At 39.9% G+C, this 22254-nt stretch overlaps 1 protein-coding gene across 1 annotated transcript; it reads left to right on the forward strand.

The window, feature by feature from the left end:
* The first annotated feature begins 1159 nt into the window (after positions 1–1159).
* Positions 1160–21633, forward strand: LOC145913818 (uncharacterized). The gene is made up of 55 exons (XM_083001578.1): positions 1160–1251; positions 1634–1794; positions 2051–2175; positions 2350–2498; positions 2639–2741; positions 2984–3092; positions 3167–3249; positions 3313–3425; positions 3712–3853; positions 4059–4231; positions 4550–4684; positions 4945–5103; positions 5305–5508; positions 5972–6010; positions 6203–6270; positions 6388–6493; positions 6832–6969; positions 7434–7614; positions 7705–7832; positions 8152–8267; positions 8347–8469; positions 8655–8796; positions 8979–9092; positions 9194–9311; positions 9559–9692; positions 9865–9944; positions 10238–10357; positions 10801–10963; positions 11249–11358; positions 11528–11661; positions 11868–11908; positions 11985–12164; positions 12223–12341; positions 12873–13035; positions 13327–13454; positions 13668–13809; positions 14051–14248; positions 14367–14521; positions 14682–14895; positions 15134–15230; positions 15358–15493; positions 15724–15921; positions 16030–16135; positions 16485–16628; positions 16850–16986; positions 17304–17447; positions 17698–17938; positions 18173–18288; positions 18352–18485; positions 18726–18888; positions 19250–19421; positions 19775–19945; positions 20427–20573; positions 21090–21382; positions 21502–21633. Exons 1-55 carry the CDS (start codon positions 1197–1199, stop codon positions 21520–21522), a joined length of 7485 nt encoding a protein of 2494 aa, XP_082857704.1. The 5' UTR covers positions 1160–1196; the 3' UTR covers positions 21523–21633.
* Positions 21634–22254: the final 621 nt, after the last annotated feature.

Genomic DNA, 22254 nt, shown 5'->3' on the forward strand with positions numbered 1-22254 from the left:
TATATTGCAATGATGTGTTGATTTGTTCCTGTTAACTTCAGTAGTAAGTGCCTTTCATTTACAGTTTCAGGTTCTTTTCTTGTGTTGAAGTTTTTAGTTTGTAACTTTCATCTTTTTTAGGTTTAGTAACTTGTTGCGTATACTGTAGCACTTTTTATATGGTATTTTCTGCAATAGAAATGTCATTTTGTGTAAAATTGTGAATAAAATTTTGAAATAATGCTAAACAATAGTAAAGCCATATAATGCAGTTTTACATATGCAATGGAGCCAATTCCGTGTTTTAATCGAACTGCACACAGTACCCCTGTTGCGAACTAGGTCTGGGAATGTTTTTTGACATTTTATCAGCTTCGCCATGGTTGCGTGCGTATACCCAAGTAGAGAACACTGAAAAGTTTGTCATCCGCATGGGGTCGTGAAAGATACACCTCGTAGCGTCAGGTGGGTGGTTGTGGCTACAGACGTAATTTAGTTTTGAAACGCTTTAATGCTGTTTATAGAATATATCAATGAATTTAACAGTGAAGTTGTATCGCGTTCCTCTATGGATTTTGTTGTGTTTTACCAAAACCAGAACATTACGCGTTTTTTTTACAAAAAGTAATGATTTTACTCAATTGATTACCACGATATGTTGAAGCCATTTAATATGAAAGTACAACATTCGTTGTCTATGCTGCATTTAGTTTAATACTCGGTTTATGGATAAATGTTCAACTTTAACCCTTTTCAAAACGTTATTGATTGAAAGGTGCTGGTGGTTCTGAGCGCGCGTCAAAAAACAGTACAACGTATCGTCGTAAATTTTACTGCACAACGCGGACGGAAAACAACAACACGCATTGAATCAATACCGTGACATCGTAGGCTTGCAAACGATATGCCATATAGCCATGCATTGCTCGTAAACGCACCTGTTTATGTGTGCATTATTCAATTTTACTGTCGCATTCTGATATGCCGGATACAATCATTAACTGCCAAAGCCTGAAAATCTTCGCAGTCTCATTTATTTGGCGTTGAGCTGAAAGTCGGTGGCACTGTTGGAACTTAGGGCACCTAAATTACGAAACTAATTTTTTGTTGCTAATAATTGCGACGTTGTGGTGGTTGTTCGATCAAACTCCGTAACTGTTTGTATGATTTTTGCCTGGCAGATTAGTGTAACTGACCTGTAGGCCAACGTTGGAGCTATGGGCGAAAATTGGTGGCATCTTGCGGTTTGTGTGACGGTGTTGTTGCGCTCCGGTAAGTAACAAAGTATCCAATGCAACTCACAATTTCTTCATCAAAAACTTTTTTTTGCATTTTGTTATTTTCATTAAAAAACGGATGTGACCAGGGTGAATGCTATTTTACATTCTCACACTACATGTATCGTAAGGCTCGGATCGGTTTTGACGTTTATGCTTTTTCTAAACTTTCGAATGTAGTTTTACTGACTGTGGTTGAACTAATTTGATGACTGACACTAGGCGGCGAAACTTACGAAATTTACGGAATTCCAAATCACTTACACCAATCAATATGCTGGTATCTTTGTCACGTTTAGAACAGATTTAGCAACCGGATATTTTTCTTCGGAAGCTATGTCGGAGTTTGTTGTAAATATTTTGTTTTTGTCTCACAGTTACGGCGCAGAACGATTGTCCCAACGGTTGGGTCCTGAACGGGGAGAAATGCTGGTTTTTCTCGGATAATGTGCAGCCGATGTTAAGCTGGACTTCCGCCCAGTCGTGGTGTCAACAAAACGGCGGAAACCTTGCTAGCTTCGCCACAGTAGAAGAGAGGGTAGATATATGACAACCTAAATTTGCCATATGCCCTAATATTGTTACCCGAAATTAAGTCAAAATTGTATGCGCTCACTTCTTCCAAATATGCGTGTAAAACTATATTTTATGCCTGGAAACATGACCGTGAAGCAGAGTGGTTGCAAAACGTTGCAACAACTGACGTTTTCTTATTGCATAAAGCACCGCATGCACGTTTTTTGTTTTGTGAATTTTTTGTGTCCTTATTATTATTATGTTTTCTTGCATGTTAGGATTGGGTGGTGGACAAGAACCTGAAACGAATGTCTCTTACCCGTTGGTGGATCGGTTTAAACGATATAACCTCGGAACAGACTTTCACTTGGATTGATGGGTCTGCTTACGACCCTGCTGTCGCGTAAGCAAAATATTCCCTCAAAAATTTATTTTCGTCATATGCCGTTTGTAAGTAAATCTAAATAAGGAACTCTAACTGTAGAACGATGCACGAGGGAAACAGTACAGAATAACATCAAAAGTCGTAATTGAATACTTCTCAACCACAAGATAACTACTTCAATTTTTCTTTTAGAAACTGGAAGCCCCTTGAACCAAATAACGCCTACCAGGAAAATTGTGTTGAAATATGGATCGACCTTACCATACCGTTTATCAACGACAAGCAGTGGAACGATAATAGTTGCGAAGTAACGAACGGTTTCGTATGCAACAAAGACCCAGGTACAATTTAAATACAATCAAAAAGCACTTTGGGGTCTTCCCACTGCATTATTCAGTTTTCAGTAAAAGTTTTGCTTTGTGTGTTTTGACACCATTTAGGCGTAACTGAGCAGGTAAACAAAGATATTTTATTATCGTAGGCGCGGTGGTTAACTGTCCCAGTAACTATCAAGAGTACAATGGCAACTGTTATTATGTATCGAACGTAGCTTACCAGTGGATAGAAGCACAAGAAGAATGCAAGTATGCCTCTTTCCATTAGGTTTTCACACATTTCAATTAGGAAGATTCAAAACCGTTAAATGTGTAAAGTTGCAATTGATTTCAGGACTTGTTTTGTTCATATAAGTAGCAGCACTTTAAAAATGACAACTGAAAGTGAACAATATCGTTATTAAGAAATAAAGAACGGTTAACTAACGGTTTGAGTAGATTTATCGTTTTATTTTGTCCCATTCATTTACTTTACCCAATTATCCTTGCAGAAAACAGGGAGCAAATCTTGTGTCAATCACAATAGACAACGAGCGACAATTCGTCCAATCGTTGGTCAGTTCTCAAGGCATTGCCGCCTGGATTGGCCTCTCCGATACTGTGAGTAAACGGTTGTCTTCACAATTTAATACCACGCTGTGCTTTGCCAAAAGTAAAACTTTATTTTGTTTCAGTCCACGCCAGGTACTTTAAAATGGTCAGATCCGAATTCAATATTTTCCTACGATTACTTTGCATCAGGTCAACCTCCTGTTCCGTAAGCTTCTCTTGTTTTCTGTTGTACCTTATTTTTATGGTAAACTCATTTTGTCTTTCGTAGTTTACCATACACGGGTAGCAGCTGTGCAGAAATAAATCCGGCTCTCAATTACTTATGGGACATCGCAAAATGCTCTGGAGAAAAACGTTTCGTTTGTGAGCGTGGACCGAAAGGTAGGAATTCTCTTATTTAGGTGGAAAATAATTGGAATTGCTCTTCTAGTACTTCGAAAGTGTTAAAAGTATCAGAAGAGCAATTCCTATTAATTCATATGCCTGGCAGTGAAACTACCACTACAATATAATTGGAGTTAAAAACATTGAACAAGTAGGCCAAAAGCTGTAATGCTTGACATGCTGAGCAGACGTTGTCTTATTTTAATAATGTAATTTACCTAAATACTTAAGGACATTGTGTAAACATAGTTGTTTTTTGGCAATTGCTTACGTTTTGTTACAGCTCAGTGTCCGCCAACTTGGTTGTACTCTGGACAAAGCGGAAAATGCTACGAGTTCGTCGTCAACCCGGACAGAACCCTGACCTGGTCGGACGCGAAACTTGTATGCCAAGGTCTGGGCGGAGGAATGTTGAAAATAGAAACGTGAGTATGACAGATGCAACGTAAACACGTGTTTCTCTAGAAAACGATTCTAAACTCAGGTATACCGTGTTATACTTTCAAAGCGACACTCCCATGCCTTACATACAGGCTATAAAAGAGTAATGTGTTTAAACAGACATTAAGTTTGATTTGTTTCAAACTATTAATAAGAACCCTGAGGATTCTACATTCATATTTACAACAGTAAAGAGGAAGAAGCGTTCATCGGGAGCGTGTTGGAAAGCTACAGTTCCAACGGACACCCACTCGTATGGTTAGGAGGCTCTGACGTAGGTCATGACGACATCTTCAAGTGGTGGGACCAAACCGCAATCTCGGATTATTATTGGGCTCGCAACATGCCACAAGCTATTGCCGGTATATCCGAAAATGTGTTTTCTGTTCACAAACACACATGACTTTCAAATCGGTTGAGTCCTAAATAGGTTTATGTATGGTGTAATAAAATTTGTACAATTTTCAAATTCCGCATTTTTTAACCAAATTTGTGTATCATTTTTGACGATTTATTAGATATATAGTAATCAAAACTCACCAAACGGTTAACAGTTATATATATATAGCTTGTATAAATATTTGCACCATCGTAAAAGTTTGCCCGGGGAAAAAGTGTTGTGTACATTTCTAGCACTATTCACACAGTATTACACCAAATAACAATTTTGTTGTTTACAGGAAGAGAGGATTGTCTGGCTTTATACACAGGAAAGTCATCTGAGAATTGGGAAACTGCAACTTGCTTTGAGATGAGACCTTACATTTGCGAGCTGCCAGAAGGACAAGGCCTGCCGTCGGTACCTGTCATATCAGGTCGGTTAGATTGTCAAATACCTTTGGATAAATATCTAATCCCTCGCGACATATTTGACGTTTCATAAAGATTTTGCAAAGGTTGTGCCCAAATATAACACAAGGTACTTATTTTTTAAGGGGACGCAGGCTGGTAAAATTAATATGTTTCGCCCAATGGGTATCGTCAGTCCCTTGCCTAAAAGTCATGGCGTATTTTCCATACACATGAAGTTGAATTTCCTGCGATCTAGAAAAAAGTATATTTTTGCTGCTTGCAGTGGATGGTAAATGCGATAGTGGCTGGAGGCATCTGGACGGGAAATGTTACTTATTCGCACCGGACGAAAGAAGTCAGTCGGACGCTGAAAGTTACTGCGTAACGAATGGTGGTCACTTGACGAGTGTACTCACTGACAGGGAACTGTCTTTCATTGTGGGTGAGTCGCACGTTGCCACTGAGTTGCCTTTAATTCAAAACCTCATGAAAGTGGAAAACACATAAATAATATGAGATATCAGTTAAAGAATAATTACATTCAAGTTTATTTTTATAATCTGTTTGGTTCAACCACTTTTAGCAAGTCAACATTATCTTTCAGGTGACGCTTTATTAACCGACTATTTTTCCGTTGTGACAGGAAACTCACAATCTACAAGCTGGATTGGTCTTACGGGCTCAGGTTCCAGCTGGAGCTGGATAGACAACGAAGCATACTCCTTTAACAACTGGTTGAACAACGAACCAAATGGGGATGGTAGTTGCGTGAATGTGAACCAGATTGGAGAGTGGTCCGACGCAAATTGTGGTTCGCTGACCTCATTTATTTGCAAGAAAGACGACAGTGAGTGGTAGTGTATGGTAGTTTATGGTGTTTGGTGGTTTTGTTTCAAGGTTTTCGAATACTTTGATGACAACCAAAGTTGAATAATATTAAATTATTTAACAGGTAACTCCGTGATACACTTGTACGTTTTATTCATCAATACAAGGTCTGTGTTGGCTATGGCCCGGTTTGGTGTCATGCTTTTCATGAACCAAACGCGAAATTTAACAAAATTTTATTTCTGCTGTAATTTGAAAACGCCTTTTTTACAATTTCCTGAACAGGTCATACATAGTTTGTCAAGTAATAACTCTTAAACACGACCAGTGTTGACCCAAAGCAACTTTACGCATGCTGATACGTCAATACCTGTCGTTAACTGTGTGCGATATAACGTAGCCGGCGTGATTTATGTGGTACCGTTAGTTTCATACACCTGTTTGCTCTCACAACATTATACAGGATTTTGTTTCTGTTACAGTACCGGTGAATCATGTGACCATACCTCCGCCTACATACGGTAAGTCCTAAAATGTTATCACTCATTACACTACTGCGCTGTACAGGAAAAAAATAGTTTTGATGCAGATTTCGTTGCGTAAACCAGCGTGCCCCAAATGCCTTAACTTTTTCGCGTCGCTGGCTGTATTGTAAGATTTGTTCCATTTTGGTTTGAAGTCGCTTTAGGTTTCATATTTATGTAATATCGCAGTTCCTGACCTAGAGAAATGTGGAGGCGACGGATGGATCTCTGATCCCTCTAGCGACCGTTGTTACAAAGTAAGTGAAACTATAGAATGATATTATATTCTTGCGTGATTTGGACCATCTTGCGTGATAGCCTCTTATTGAAGCGCAACACAATACAATCTAGAATAATAAAGCTTTTCTATGCAGTTGAACGTGCAGCTGAGAAACTGGCAAGACGCGAGGGTTGCTTGTCAACAAGGTGGCGGTGATTTGGCAGCAATAAGTTCACCCGAGGAAAATGCACACGTGGACGGTATGCGTTCGTTCATATGTTGCACACTAAATTACATACTTGTGATCCATTGTCAGGAATACGTTACTAAGGCGATTTTCTCGTGAAAATTGTTTGTTTTGTTTTGTTCTTTTCCGCGGCACGTAAGATAACCGTTGATAGGAATTGTATCAATGATATGTTCCAATAAAATTATCTGTTGCCATCGGTTAAAAATAAGTGAACAACTATAGCAGGCTTTAAAATAAAAGTATAATTTTATTTACATCTAGTCTTTACAAACAACATCAAAGGTAAAATATTGCGTCATCCGATTTTTAACTGAATCAGCATCGTCTCAAGAGCAAATTGTTTTGCAGCCTTGATTGCAAACTTGCCGACTGAGAATCGTTTCTGGTTGGGTGGAAACGATTTGAACAATTACAACATCGATCTTGTTGACCAGGGTTGGGAGTGGGCCGATGGCTCCCCGTTTAATTTCATCAACTGGTATCCAGGTAAGACCATCTTAGCAATGTGTAATATGATATCCACAGACACGGCACTAAATCTCCAGGTTATTCTTTCAGCAACATATTGCTTCTAAACGAGTCGTATGTTCAGTGGACATATCAATCGCATATATTCTGTTTGACTGGAAATATTTATAAAGTTAAAGATCTCCCACCGATAATTGTATTTAATCTTGGTCTTGGGATCGTTTCACTAAAAGTTTTGTAAAAAGTGATTCTTGGATTCCATACATCTAAATAAGAATACTGATAATGCCGGAAGGGCAAGATTCATATATTCTTACGACTAATCATTTTGGATGATTTTGCAATAACCTAGATTGGTCCTAGTAATGCTTACTTTGTTTAATGGTTGTTTCACTTTCGGGATGCTGCAAATTTTAGCTTGTGACAACAAACTGGTTGTAATAGGCGTAAATACGGGTCTTTGTAAAACCGCTGCTTTAAAGGTGAACCGAATAATGATAACACGGAGGATTGCATGGAAATGTGGCATGACGGTACCTGGAATGACAACGATTGCTACGTGCATCTGGCTTCCGTGTGCGAAAAAGTTGGGAAGATGGACAATATTGTGGGAGTTGACATCACCGACGAAAACTGCAAAAGCAACGAAGCGTGTTGTTTTAAGTAAGTGAATTATCCATAACAGTGAAGTGAACATTTCGTGTAAGAATACGGTAATCTTCAATGTGACATGATACTGTATTTTCTGTGCAGACACATGGGTGCAGAATACGGAGGCACACTTCCAGATTCCGCTATAACCGCTTCAAGCGAAAACGACGAATGGTTTTCTGCCGACAGAGGGCGTCTTAACACCCCTGCTGATGTGATAGTCATAAACGGTTTGTAGTTAATTCCAATAAGTGAAAGAGTCCAATACTTTTATCAACCACAATTCTGATAGGAATTTATGTCCATGCTATCCTGGGTTTGAATACCAGTATAGTTTGGTGTAAATTAACCAACGCACAAACCCGCTGCGGTTTACAAACGATTGTTTTCGTAGTATTCGCTCAGCGATCTGTCATATACCACGTTTTAGAGAAACAATTCCAGACTATAAAATTGCTCCAATGTTGCTGAAGCTGCAAGGCATGCAAAAACACACCTGCGTCGGGATATTTGTAAAGTAAATTACTTCACACAAATACTGCCTCACAGGTCAAGTATCAGTGGGAAACGGCCACGGCGCATGGCTGCCAAGTGGGGATGACCCCAACCCTTACTTGCAAGTTGACTTTCCACACCACTCGGAATTGAAAGGAATCATCACACAGGTTATATATTAGATATAATACATTACGGTTCAAAAACTCGCTTTTTCCAGATTTGCAGCAATGTTGTATATATGTGCAGGGCCGAAATGGAATCATTGTTTATAGTGATCGTGATTGGGTGACGTCATATAAGGTTTCGTACAGCCAAGACGCTGCCGCCGGTCAGTGGGAATTTATCTCAGACAGCAACGGAGACCCAGTGGTAAGTTTTGAAACAATACTGTATGAACAGTATTTGTAAGTTTTGTGACAATTTTTCACGTGGAAACACCCGGAATTTAGACTAGTTTTATTTGATGTCGTTTGGTTGATAACTTGCATATTGGCAAAATATCGTGGCAGTGACGTAACATGATGCAGAGTATACGTTTTAAATTTTATTGACAGATTTTCGACGGCAATAAAGACCAAAACACCCAAGTCACAAACCTTTTTCCTCGACCAATCATCGCTCGCCACGTGAGATGTCACCCGGTGACGTCATTCAATGGAGCTTGTCTCAGATTGGAGTATATTGGTTGCACAGCAAGTACGTAACGCTCTGTTAAGTCCGTTGAATTTCGTCTTTTCTAAATATCTGTTAGTATGTAAGATGCATTTAATTTACCCACCCCAGTGTTTAACTCTATATTTTGTCAAACCGGCTGCTACATGGTGCATCGCTAAGGTTAGGCATCGGTAACCCCTGTTACAATTCCCATTTCCACACAGATTGTCTGAAGAAACTTGGAATGAATTCTGGTCTTATAGCGGACAATATGATCACTGCGTCAACATCGAAAAGTGGCAGAGAAGCGAAGCAAGCGAGGGCTCCTGTCGATACAGGTAATAACCGTCTTATTTGTCCCCTTACAACCATAAAACATACCTGTCAGAATTACCATTACCTTAAGCGACTCGTTACATTTGTTCGTGCGTATGTTTAGATCAATGTCTTGCCAGCGCCAGCGACGATGGGTCCAACTACAGAGGTTGGATTGCCAGGACACAGAGCGGTTTAACCTGTCAAGCCTGGAACTTACAAGATCCCCATAATCACGACATGTAAGTATAAATTTGTGTACTTCTGTTTCCTAATGGTGTCATTGATTGTTTTTTGACGATTTTGTCCGAAGCCTCACATACATTTTACGTGGGAGTTTGAATTGATATGTATATGTTCTTCAGCGCGAATAATATACTGCATTTACTCTCCTAGCAGCCCTGGACCAAATTCCTTAGTGTCCCCCGCAAAATTACCACCAATGTCCACCACACTGTCATCATCGCATCTCTAAATTTTATCTTGTAGCACCTCAGAAAATTATCCGAGTGCCGATTTGCGAAGCAATTACTGCAGGAATCCGAACAGTCGTGCCCAGGCATGGTGTTACACCACAGACCCAGATGTGGAATGGGAGTTTTGTGATATTCCCGTATGCCCTAGTATGTACACATTAACTCCCACCTATATTTAAAGTTATTGCGTTAAATTAAACCTAGCAGTTATTGGGGGCACGAGGGGCAGTTTTTTCTTGATTAAACTTCTGGATTTGTGCCCGGTAAAGAAAGCTGAGTGGCGTGGTCCACATTTCTACACATTGCTCAATTTTGACAGGTTACACTCCGGCGGGTTGGGTGCCTACAAGTTCGAGTATAGGACAGTTCGTACAGGTTCAGTTCAGCGACATCTTCAAAGTAAGTCGCATATCACGAATAAAGTATAAACTGCACGTGTTCAGTTTAATATTCGTGGCAGTGACGTTTGTCATAATAGCCAGCCCTGGTGTCAAACAAAATCACTAGAACGTATTGTGGACTTGTCTGTGCTTTCCAGACCAAAGAAATTAATCGTTCGTTGTGTCATACATTGAAAAACATCATATACAAGGCAATATGCCTCTTCATCCAAAAGCAATTTATCTGAATATTTGTATATTGGGACAACGCCTACAAAACACCCCCTTTAAACCCATTTATCCACCAATCAGCTTGCGGGAGTGACACTGTACAGTGGAGGTCGCTCATCATTCGTTACAACCTACACAGTTGCCTTCAGTAGCGATGGGTCCAACTTTATCACCTATCAAGACCAAAGCGGCTCGAATCACGTGAGTAAAAATCGGCGATGCGTGTCGGCGCAGGCACCCATTGTTGACGGATTGCATTGTGACGTGCGCGTGTTAATGTTTTGCTAGGGTCTGGGCAGAAGTCGCTTAAATTGTTTGATGTGCTGTTAGGGGGTGGTATGCTGTTTGACGAGCAATGCAATTCGACCTTTGTACTTCGGGGCCGAATTTAATGGTCGTGGCAGAGCATTGTTTAACTTTTTGTGAATGTAAGTTTGCAAACCAGAAACTCCACACCCGTGGTTATATCCGGAATTTTTAACGACCAGCTGGCGCAACGTCGAAGCAAACTCTTTTTCTGCTCCTTTTTTAATTTCCCCCCCGAATTTTACAACTAAAGTTGTGAATACCCAAAGGTTTGGTTGCAGTTTTCTAATGTGTGAGAAAATGTATTTTAAACCTGGATTAAATGTGTTTTGTTGTAGATATTTACCGGTCTCAGTGGCGGACAGTCGGAATACAACGACATCCTGCGCGAACCGATATCGACTCTGTTCGTACGAATTTACCCACAAACGTGGAGCGGAGAAATCACGATGCAATTCGAATTGAACGGATGTTATGTGGATGGCTTGCTCTCCTGCTCTGGTATGACGTACTTGAAAAAAGCTACTTGCCGCTAAACGTCGCTGCTGCGCATTTATATTGTGAAATATTCATACTTCATGTAAAATTTACCTTTGTAAAGCAAAATTGGCAAAAAATGTATATTATTATGATGTTTTGACCCAGAGATTCCTAATTGGCAAGTTGCAATAATGGTATAAAAAACTCTACTTGCCTAAAAAAGATCGTAAGATTTGTTACGGAAGAGTGCGTAAGAGGTCAGTGAAAGTTCAGACCACTCATTTAAGCTCTTAACCAATTGTGCAGACACCGCAACATTATGGGAAGACACAACCAGTTTTGCGGCCGATTGTCCACCAGGTTGTGCAGAAGATGCTGGCCAAACTCCAGTGTACGGAACCAGCATATACACAAAAGTACGCGTGTTGTGTAGTCTTGTAATCACTTTCCAGTACTGTTGTACTTTATATAACAAACTTCTTAATTTCTACCCTGATAGTCCGGGTTCGAACCCGCCACTTACGGTTTAATTTCGTATGTAGATTTGCCGCCAATGAAACGTTCCTTTTATTATATTCCATCTAGCATTCGTCGGTGTGCAGAGCGGCTGTGCATGCCGGAAAAGTTCTGAACTCACACGGCGGAGGAATATCAGTGGAAAACACGGAGGGTTTGGTCGCTTACGAAGGAAGTTATCAGAACGGCGTCACTTCGCAGTCGTAAGTTTCTTTCTTCTAATTATATGAGATTTACTTGAAAGTATGACGGTTATTGCTAGATTTTTTTGGATAAATCTATACGTCTTTTGTTGGGAATGCAAAATCAGGCCAAGATATGTGGGTTAGTTGTAGGGGTCTTTCTTACTTTGTTAAAAAACCTAATGAAAAAATCTTTCCATAACCAATTCTGGTCATTTTGTTGTCAGATTTGGTCCGTATGGCTCGTCCTTTCAATTCAGTGGAAACAGTAAGTCCTTGTTTTTTCTGTGTGTAATATACATAACTAACAAAACTTGCAAAGCATTTTCCCTCTACCATTTCAGCTCTTCGTTGTGATGACGGTTGGTTGGCATGGCAAGACCATTGTTATTACATCTCACCAAAAGGCGTTACCGCTACTTGGCACGATGCAAGATCCACGTGTCTAAACTTTGGTGGCGACCTTGCGTCAATTTGGACTGAAGGAGAAAATAATTTCATTAAAGGAACAATTTACGTTGCTGGTGAGAAGTTTGAATACCAACCCTATTTGCATAAATGCTATATGATAGTTTTTTAAAGATCTTGGTGGTGATGTGTGGATTGGTTTGAACGATCTGGATATAGAAAACTACTACCAATGGTCAGATGGGAGCCCCGTTACCATGACAAAGTGGTTTTGGGACGAACCCAAACAGTCCGTAAGTAAATGACATTTATAGAGACATTTGTTTATATTTTGCCGTACATGTGGCTTTACGACACTTTAACTTAATTACAACTGTGAAACAAAAAGTTCAAAAGAAAACAGTCCATCGCGGTATCGACAAGACTGAAACACTGAAGCAGAACACGTGCGCGGTAGCACACAGTTAACAATTTATAGTAGGGCACATATGTTGTTTTTCTGTTTTTTGTGCTTCGCATATCGCTGAATGTAACATAAATGATTTGCTGTTGTGTCGCATACAGCCATTAGCTTAAACTGCGCAAACCACAAATCAATGGAACGCAATAAACGCACGTCGGCTGTTTTGATTTCATAAGATTATTTCTGCATTAAAACATCCTTCGAATTCCTGTTTTTCAACTACTTTACTCACGATATTTTTTTTAATAACAATGGGTTTCACGTACCGACCACAGAATTGACAACATATTAAGGCTGTTTAATGATTATAAAAGACGGCAGATTGAGTGTTTTTTCACTTTTATCGATTTCAAACCTCCAGAACAAGCGGTGTGTGAACATCTACCGCTTCGAAGCTTACTGGAACGATAAAAGTTGCGACGAAAATCTTCCGTATCTTTGCAAGAAAAATAAACAGCTTCTCCCCCCACCTGATGGACCTCCTCCAGCTGAGGAAGGTTGTGACGTGGGATGGAGCGCTTATGGTGAGTTTATACTTTGTAAATGTTGATTACAACTCGTTATAATGGTTGTACTTTTGGACATTTTCGTTTGGTGTTAGAGTTGTACAGCTTTGTGTTTTCCTTCTGTTGGGTTAGTTCATATTTGTAATAAAATGAATTTGATTGCGGTATTTGCATCGGTTGTGGTTACTTTGAACGTTACGCACGTCAGAGAAAAGTGCATTGCTTTTATGTATCATTACAAAAAAGTTTTAAAGTGGATCAACAAGGTGGTACTTAAAAATATTCTTTTGCCAATACGAACATTCGTAGGATCTTCATGCTACCTGGCAAGTACGGACGAGTTTATGTTTATTTACGCAAACCGAATCTGCGAAGAAAGCGGCGGCAAACTTGCATCTATCCATGATGACTACGAACAATCCTTCATACAATCACTGGTTCGTTTTTATTTTTCGCGTTTGGTTTGAACACGTTAACTGTGGATGTACCAACAGGAGTATATGGAGCTAAATTTTTTATGCATTTGCTCGTGATAACGCCAATACTTGGTCGAGAAAAACGTAGTTTGTTGTTTAATTTTACTTTGTCATACGAGGTGTTTTTAAATAGATACTGAAACTGATGTCCATGTACTTTTATTTTACTTTTAGATTTTGAACACTCTTCCTCCTGGCCTTGGTTACACTTCCTGGATTGGTCTTTCGGCAAAACTTACAGACGCAGGTTCAATGTATTTTACGTGGGAAACACAGGAATTAGTGACGTACACTAAATGGGATAAAGGCGAGCCAGGTAAACCAAACACAATATATTTAAATCTTTATATAATATGTTTACAGCAGAGCTGTTGAAACATAACGCAAGTGCTACATGTCACGGTTTTTCTATAGCTGCGCTTATAGTAGTTGTACACACATATTTTTTACAAAATTCGTCGTTAATATTTTGTAGCTAATATTTCAAGCAAAACATAGATTTATTAAAAGAATAAAAACCAATAAAAACTAAAACTTTCCACACATTGCTGTCACAGATGTTCGATTTTCGTGCTATTTTCCGTTCGTGTACGAGGGCGTCACCTTCTACGAATGCACAACGTACGACCACCCATCACGTTTACCACAGTTGGAGGGCACTCTGTGGTGTAGTATAGACCCTGTGTACCAAGGAAGGTGGGTCAGCTGCGGTACAGAGAATGAATACGGATGTACATTCATGGACGATCAGACTGGTGGGTTACTTGGGCTTAAGAATAATCTTATGTATGGAGTCAAAGTCATATACTGTATTCAAGAAAGTACCGTTGCTTTTACCAACAGTTCTAATTACACTTTACAAACTTTTTGTAGGGTATTGGCAGATCGACATTTGTGGTCAGAACAGGTATTACGTGTGTGAGAAGGACAGAATAGGTTACACGCAACCTGTGGAAACAACACCAAGTACTGTGGGAAACTGTGCTCCTGGTTGGTATGGTAACAGCAACACAGCAGCCTGTTATCAGGTATGTTTACTTGGCTAGCTTAGTGAGTGTTGCTGTAAAATTGTCAAAGGCTTCACGGTATGTTTCTTCGTGAGGTACTCGGAAATAAAAAAACCTACCCAAGACTTTTGAAGTTAAAAATACATCTTCATTGCCGTTTCAACAATTCTCCCTTTTCTAGATTAATGAGAAAAGCGACAGAGCCGAAAGGGTTTCGTGGCAAGATGCTCTCAACTATTGCAGAGAACAGGGAGCCGATCTCATATCAGTTCATAGCTCACAGGAAGAGCTAGAAGTATCCAACTTTATTTACTCTGTCGGTCTTTACACCTACGTTAGCTTTTGGACTGGACTGAACGCAATTGACCTCGATGAAGGCTATCAGTGGACTGACGGTTGGTTGGCGGTTGCGATATGGTTTAGTTTCAGTTAAAAGTTGTTAAAAAAGTGCGTGAATATCTACTATTGAATTCAATAAGCTGTTTGTTTCAACATTACAGCCTAAAATTTATTGTTAAAATATTGTTGTTTTTAACTTTTTCTCTATTAATATATATATTTAATGTATATTGTATAAGGTATATATTTTAATTTTGTAATTGGTTCGTTTCACAACTGTCATGTGCATTACAGGAACACCTGTAAGCTACTCTAACTGGAATTACGGAGAACCGAACGACCACAATGGAAATGAGCCATGTGTGGAGAGCCAGTTCATCAACTACGCCATGTACGTGGAAATTACATGAGTTTAAGCTCAATTTAGCAGTAATTCTTCCAAACTTTATACATTTGCTTCAAATTGCATGTATAAATCACACAAAAATCATAATATTATGTACTGAATGTTTGTGAAGGTGGAACGACTTGAATTGTGACGCAGTCCGCAACTGGATTTGTAAAATTCCCAAAGGAACAGATCCTCTCCCACCTCCAGTTATACCGCCACCTGGTGGTCAGCCGTCAACTGAGTGTGGAACTGACGGAGATTGGGTGAGATTCTACTTACCATAAACCTGGCTACCGAAGACTATGTGTTTACAGTAGTAAGATATATTTTATGTGAATGTAATTGAACGCATATGTACGAAATTTTACCGCCTTGAAAGTAGAAATATATAAAAAAAATAATCTATTTTGTTTGATATAATTGACATATTTCCAACTTGCGTGCTTTGTGTGAATATTTCATTTTGTAAGCATTGAAGAAACGCTTGTTTCAGATTCGCTTCATGCCGAGCTACGGTTTGGACAAGTGCTACCTCTTCGTCGATGACATTGCGTTGGGTTGGGCTCTCTCAGAACAAAACTGCACTTCGCGCGGAGGACACCTAGTGGCAATCCACAGCTCCGACGAGAACACTTTCTTGTTGAGCAGAGTCGCAAAAATGAGCGCCAACTCTGCTTGGATCGGATTGGTTGTAAGTTAGTCACGTGAATCAGCGTAACGACACGCCATTGGCTCGTCATTAAATGCCGCGATGCTCACAAATTATCTGCTGACTGATTGGTATATATGACTTTTGCAGGCGGCTAACTCCCCTGATGGTAGAACGATGAGATGGTCGGATAATTCTACACTGGACTTTACTAACTGGGCAGCCGGTGAACCGAACAACTATTACAATCAAGAAGGTGAAAACCCACATAAGTAAAGAGTGTAATGTGATTATGTCAAATGCACACTGTGTTAGAAAAAATATTCAACAATTGGCATAAATCTTGTTATTTGCATTCACTTTTATTGACCAAGTATCATAATTTAAGTTAAACACATAATTAAAAAAACACAAGTAAACACATACTTTATTTTTCGCGCAATAAGCTGTTGCACAAACTTTTTAAAGTATAAAGTGGTCAAACCTCAGATAGCAGTTGCAAATTTAATGATAGTGCGATCTATTGGTTCGCTATCGTATAGCCACGGGCATGAATATGGTCATACATGCGTGGCATATACTTTAAACAAACACTTCCAATTCAGATTGTGTTGAAATGGACGTAAACGGTGGCCTATGGAACGACGATAACTGCGGCGTTACCATGGGTTACGTGTGTGAAAAATACATTGGAGCCGATTCCGTGCCGATCACCCCAACCCAGCCTGCACAGGGCGGCTGCGAAGGAGGTAGGGTTTGTAAACTTTTTGCCTAAAACTTTACATTAATTCCATTTCATTTTAATGTGTGGCATGCTTTGCTGTAATGTGCGGTTGCAAATTCGTGCTAAAGTTGCGCTAGATCACGAAACGGTTTCCTTCATAAATAATTTAAAAGTTACATAAAAACCGGTTATGTGGTCGTTATAAAACTCTTTATAGTGGCTGTGTTTAAATATGCGTTTTCTCAGGTTTCTTGGCTTACGGGAACAGGTGTTGGATGTTCGGTGGTTACGGTGACGATCCCAAACTAGATTGGTTCACGGCAGTTGAAAGATGCACCAACAACTCCGCTCAACTCGCAACGGTTGTAAACTCATATGAGCAGGTATAACTGCTAACAAGGTGTATGAATAATTAACTACGTTTCAAAATCTGTGTCGCAGGGTGTTGAAAAAAGCGTTGTAAACTTCTGGTTTTATGGGTGTACGTTATGTACCCACGTTGGAATGTGTTGATTTTGTGGGGAGTATTTATCTAACAAGCGACGTTTCTGCATTACTTGATAATAAACAACAACACTCCCACTACTGCACACTCCAATTATAATACAATAAGCATTAATCGTTTATAAAGCTGAGAATTGAAATAAAGGCCATAATTCCACATCGCCTACGTCATAGCAGAATACCACGTGCATTTCAGTCTTTCATCACAAGTAAACTTCCCATGATCGGATCCAACGTATGGATTGGTTTGAGCGGAAGAATATCTGGCGATTACGTATGGCAAGATCAGTCAGCCGTGACCTACACCAATTGGCTACTTGGAGAACCCAACGGTTATAGCGTGCGTATAAATATTGTTGCCTGTTACGATTTAAAATGGAACATATTTTTGGAGGTTTTAAGAAAAGAACGGGCTTAATATAACGTAACTGCATATAGGAAATTAAACAGTACTTACATTGAGAAATCGCGTGTTCTACAACATGACCAGATCACTTATTCGATGAATCGAACTTGTAAAGCAGTATTTACCAAACCAACTTACAACAGCACAAACTCCTATTGACCCAAAAGTTCAAATATTACACCAGGATTCGGCGTGCGTGGAAGTCATTGCAAGTTCGTCGAACGCTGGAAAGTGGGCTGACAATAACTGCTACGATCAAAAGGCCTTCGTATGTTACAAGACTCGGTCGCCAACCATTCCTGATGCCACACAGTCGCCAGGAGACCAATGCAAGAGCGGATACCAACTCTGGGGCGATGCTTGCTACAAGATCGTTGACCAGGTTACCTCAAGAAGCGACGCACAGAGCATGTGTCAAAGCGATGGTATGTAGATTTAGCATAGCGTTTCAATGCCCACGGGTTTAGTGGAGAATTATTCTTTTGGTTTATGATACTATATTAGGTATGGTTCAGTGTGATGTAGGTTGTTTGTGTATTAGGTATGTTGCTTTTATCATAAACATTGCTACTTTTGCTTTAAGGTGTTATTATGTATAATGTTAAAAACATTGAACCACAAATTAAGAAAACCATTTTTAAAATCTGTTACATTTACAGGTACAAACTTACTAAGCATCACAAACACGTACGAAAACAACTTACTGAAAAGTTGGTTTCTCCGCGACATCACCAGCGCCACTTCCATCTGGACCGGGATGACTTTCACGCAACTGGTACAAGCACACAATACAAGCTCTACTAGAACATTTCTTTTAATTACGGTGATTTCTATGCAGCAAACGGAAAATGGGGACACGGTGACCACGTTTGCTTGGGACGATACTTGGCCTGTTGATTACACGAACTGGGGGGCAGCGGAACCCAATAGTGACGTCTTGGCAACTGGCTCGGGATGTGTGTTGATGAAAAGGTGCGCAGTGTCCTAAGTTAATATTACTCGGTGCTAAATCCTTATCACGAAAAATATATATTCATAACGCCTTGTAGCCTTTTTGTTTGTTGATCGGTTAATGGTTGCTTTTTAACCTAAAATTAATATGGCTTGTTGTGCAGCATATGGTGTTGTTATGCTAAATCAGCATTTAATGGTGTTAATAGTGTGTGAAGTACATCAAAATTTCCGAGCAACCAGAGAATTTAATTTCTTTAGCGATGGATTTTGGATGGTGTCGACCACCACTGGTTGTTCATCTTCATCTTATCCGTACGTGTGCAAAGAGGCGTTGGTTCCAATCCCAACTACACCAGAACCTGGAGTGGGAAATTGTGACCCTGGTTTTGTAGCTTACGGACAATACTGCTATTACATCGAGGTAGATGCAAAATATTTGTATAGCGAATAGTGGTATAGAAAAAAGTTGTTTTGACTAATATAGACCGTGCGGTATAGCTAGAGCTGTTGTATAACCTCCCGCATTGGATGTTATTTGTTATAAGTCCTCATTACAGAGTGTCAGAAGTTTAAAAAATACTTTACCGTTTAGTCAATGTTTGTCAATGCTTTTCGGTTTCGAAAGAACCTTGTCAAGGACGTATATAGAATTTGACAGCACCCTCTCTCTTAATCAATGGGATGTTCAATGAACCCCAGTTAAGAACAACTGTTACAAGATACGTAGTGCTGCAGCACCCAGTTAAATTACTGAACGCATTAATGCCTACACAATGTTACAGACGGCTCAGTACACATCCAACTATCGATCTTGGCACGATGCTGAATACGAATGTGAGACAAGAGGAGCAACCCTTGCCAGTTTCCATTCTGAGGAGGAATCCCTGGCGGTTATCAACGCAATTGATGGTGGTTCACATAACCTTTACATCGGCTTATCCAGCGACGGCTTCAGTTAGTTACCTGTTCTCTAACGCTCATTTGGTGGGATTTAAACGTGCATGGTTTTATGCCGTTTGAAACGAATGCAAACTTACGGACAAGTATTTTATGAATGTAGAGTAGTTTCTCGTCAACCGAAAACGGCAAGGTTATCCAAGTTTTAAGTTGTATATGTTTTTCTCACAACAAGAACTGATATATTATATAAGATAGCTAAATTTAGGACGAAAGTCGCCACCAGCCTCTTAACGAATATCGCAATACCATACACAACAATTCATGCAACTTATCTTAAAAATATATCACCCTTTACATGAAAACAGTGCTCACAAACCTTCTTAACCCGATACGTTTTACCTTTCCAGCCGGGTGGAAATGGTCGGACAACTCAGCGGTGGATTATCTCAACTGGGTGCCGGGCGAACCCAACGGACAAGACAGAGGTGAAGTTTGTGTTGAAATGTATCCGTGGGATGGGAGATGGAATGACGTCAGCTGCTTTGAGGGTCGAGGATACGTGTGCAAGAAATCCAAAGGTCGGTAGCACACCAAGTTGTTTTAATACTTTGCAATGTGAAATATGCAGTGTTGGGACGTTGGCTTAGCTGGGAGATGTGAGCTCGCGGTAACGGTCGATCGTTTGAAAGTATTGGGGAGACGCTTAGTTGAGTACTGGACTGTTTGTCAAACAAATCTGTGCAGAGTTCATAAGCTCCGAATTACAAGTCCAGACATATCTGGCATATATTGTTTCCAACAGATGTTTTAGTGCAACTATGGTTATAGCGATGCATAGATTTTTATATCGAAAAAATGGGTTCACAATGCTTTGTGCTTGCTCTCACATATTCTAGCGGCAAGGGGTTTAAAGAACTGAGCAACTAGAACTAATTCTCGCTGTTGGTTTCGTTGCTAAATTACGTACTAGCTTAAAACGTATCCTGTCCAGTGTCTACCAGAGCTTTAAAAGTTGTAACTCCGTCTTAAAAGAGGTGCTGACCTGCCTTACGTACGCAGATTTGTCTGCTTGCGGACGAATCGACCCAACCAACAGATTGGATTGTGGATATACGGGTATTGAAGAGTCGCTGTGCTTAAGACGTGGATGTTGTTATGATCCAACATACGTCAACGAAAACTTCACTGGATGCTACTACCCCTACGGTATGGATATTAATCCAATTGAGACTGGTTTTGAACTGAGCTGCAGGTTGTTGTGGATGTTGAAAATGTTTGAAAAGTATTAGCTATTAATTTGCGTTGTCAGCACTCAAATTATACGCAAGGCATGGATGTAATTATGTTATATGATATTTTGTGTATCCCTTTATATGCACAAAAGAGCCAGAATAGTCAATGAGGGCTGCAAGTCTACCAGCTAGCCCTGTGCCACAGTCACAAGCGATCTTGATGAGACCTTACAGGTCGATACAGTGTGTACACCTGTTGCATCTCTCATTGTGGATCACTGTTTTGTGCCTGTTTTACAACACTTTTCCATTATGCATGATTATTTTGCCAGCGTTTACCCACTTTTAAAAAAATGACCTATGTTTCGACCGGTTTGACTTGAAAACATCAGGTATCTGTCTAGGATCTGTTAAATAACGACCGAGACATTCAAAAAACAGCACCAGAAACTTATTTTTACGACTATATCCTTACACCTTCTTTATACAGGTTCCCAAAACCCATCGGACCAACCTGTTACCAATCCTACCGGTGGTGGAGGTGGAGGTCTGAGCACAGGCGCTGTAGTTGGTATCGTGATTGGCGTCATTGCTTTCTTGTGCATCGGTGGTGGTGTATTTTACTGTTTACGTGATGGTGGAGGAAAGAGCGTCAGTATGCCATCCATGCCATCTATGCCCTCCTTACCACAGACCTGGTTTTCTGGCTCGTCAACTTCACAAACAACAGACAGCGAAAAGGCCGAAGCTGGGTTTGATAATCCAGTGGTGTCTATGGGCGAGGTAACTTGCTGCAAAAGTTCACTTGGTTCTTATGGGGGTGTTGGTGTGAGTAGTTAAAAGTTATTAAATCGGTGGAAGGTTTATCGGGTAACGTTGTATTGACCTTGTTCGTTTTTTAGGGAATTCGTTCGGACGCGTGACCGTGGTGCTGGGAAATCATTACACAAAGAAGGACAAGTCGTTGTGCATGCTTTAATTTTGTAACTACGCAAACAATTTGTTACTGTTTCAATTACATTATTTTTTTCACCAATCACTGACTCTCTCGTCTGAAATAAAATTTTAAACGTGTTTCTTTTGTGTTGGTTTGTCTAAGTGTTGAAAAATATGACAGGCTGTGAAGGCATCTTCAACATATGCAAGTTTGGTGAGTGTCTGTTGTACTTTACCTTATTGTCAGATATAACCGTTCTTGTATTTTTCCAGACATGGACGTTGTTCATTAAACTGGCTTAAATAATGGAAACGTGGACGTATATATGGGATACAACTTTCATATGGATTTAAACCGATAGGAAGGTACACCTCCAAGGAAAGTGGTATATCACGTAAAGTGGAAAAGGTACACATATAATAAAACCTGTTTAAACACTTGCATGCTGTACTCGGGTCGCAGGGACAACTGTGTTTGTCTTTCCGTGTTGATGGTTAAACCCCATTTGCTGAGCAAAGCAAAAACGAACGCATCATACAAACTAATGTGTTGTGTAAGAGAACACGTGAACACGAAATTGCATAACCCCGACATGCAGTTTATGTGGTCTGGTCACAAAGCCAACAGTGTAAACAATATTGTTTTTGAAAGGCAAAAAAACGTTTTTTGGTTATAATTCTGGGAATGCGCAACATTTAATTCGAATCAACTCCAATTT

The sequence above is a fragment of the Ascidia mentula genome, chromosome 9, assembly GCF_947561715.1.
Source record: "Ascidia mentula chromosome 9, kaAscMent1.1, whole genome shotgun sequence".
Taxonomy (NCBI): domain Eukaryota; kingdom Metazoa; phylum Chordata; class Ascidiacea; order Phlebobranchia; family Ascidiidae; genus Ascidia; species Ascidia mentula.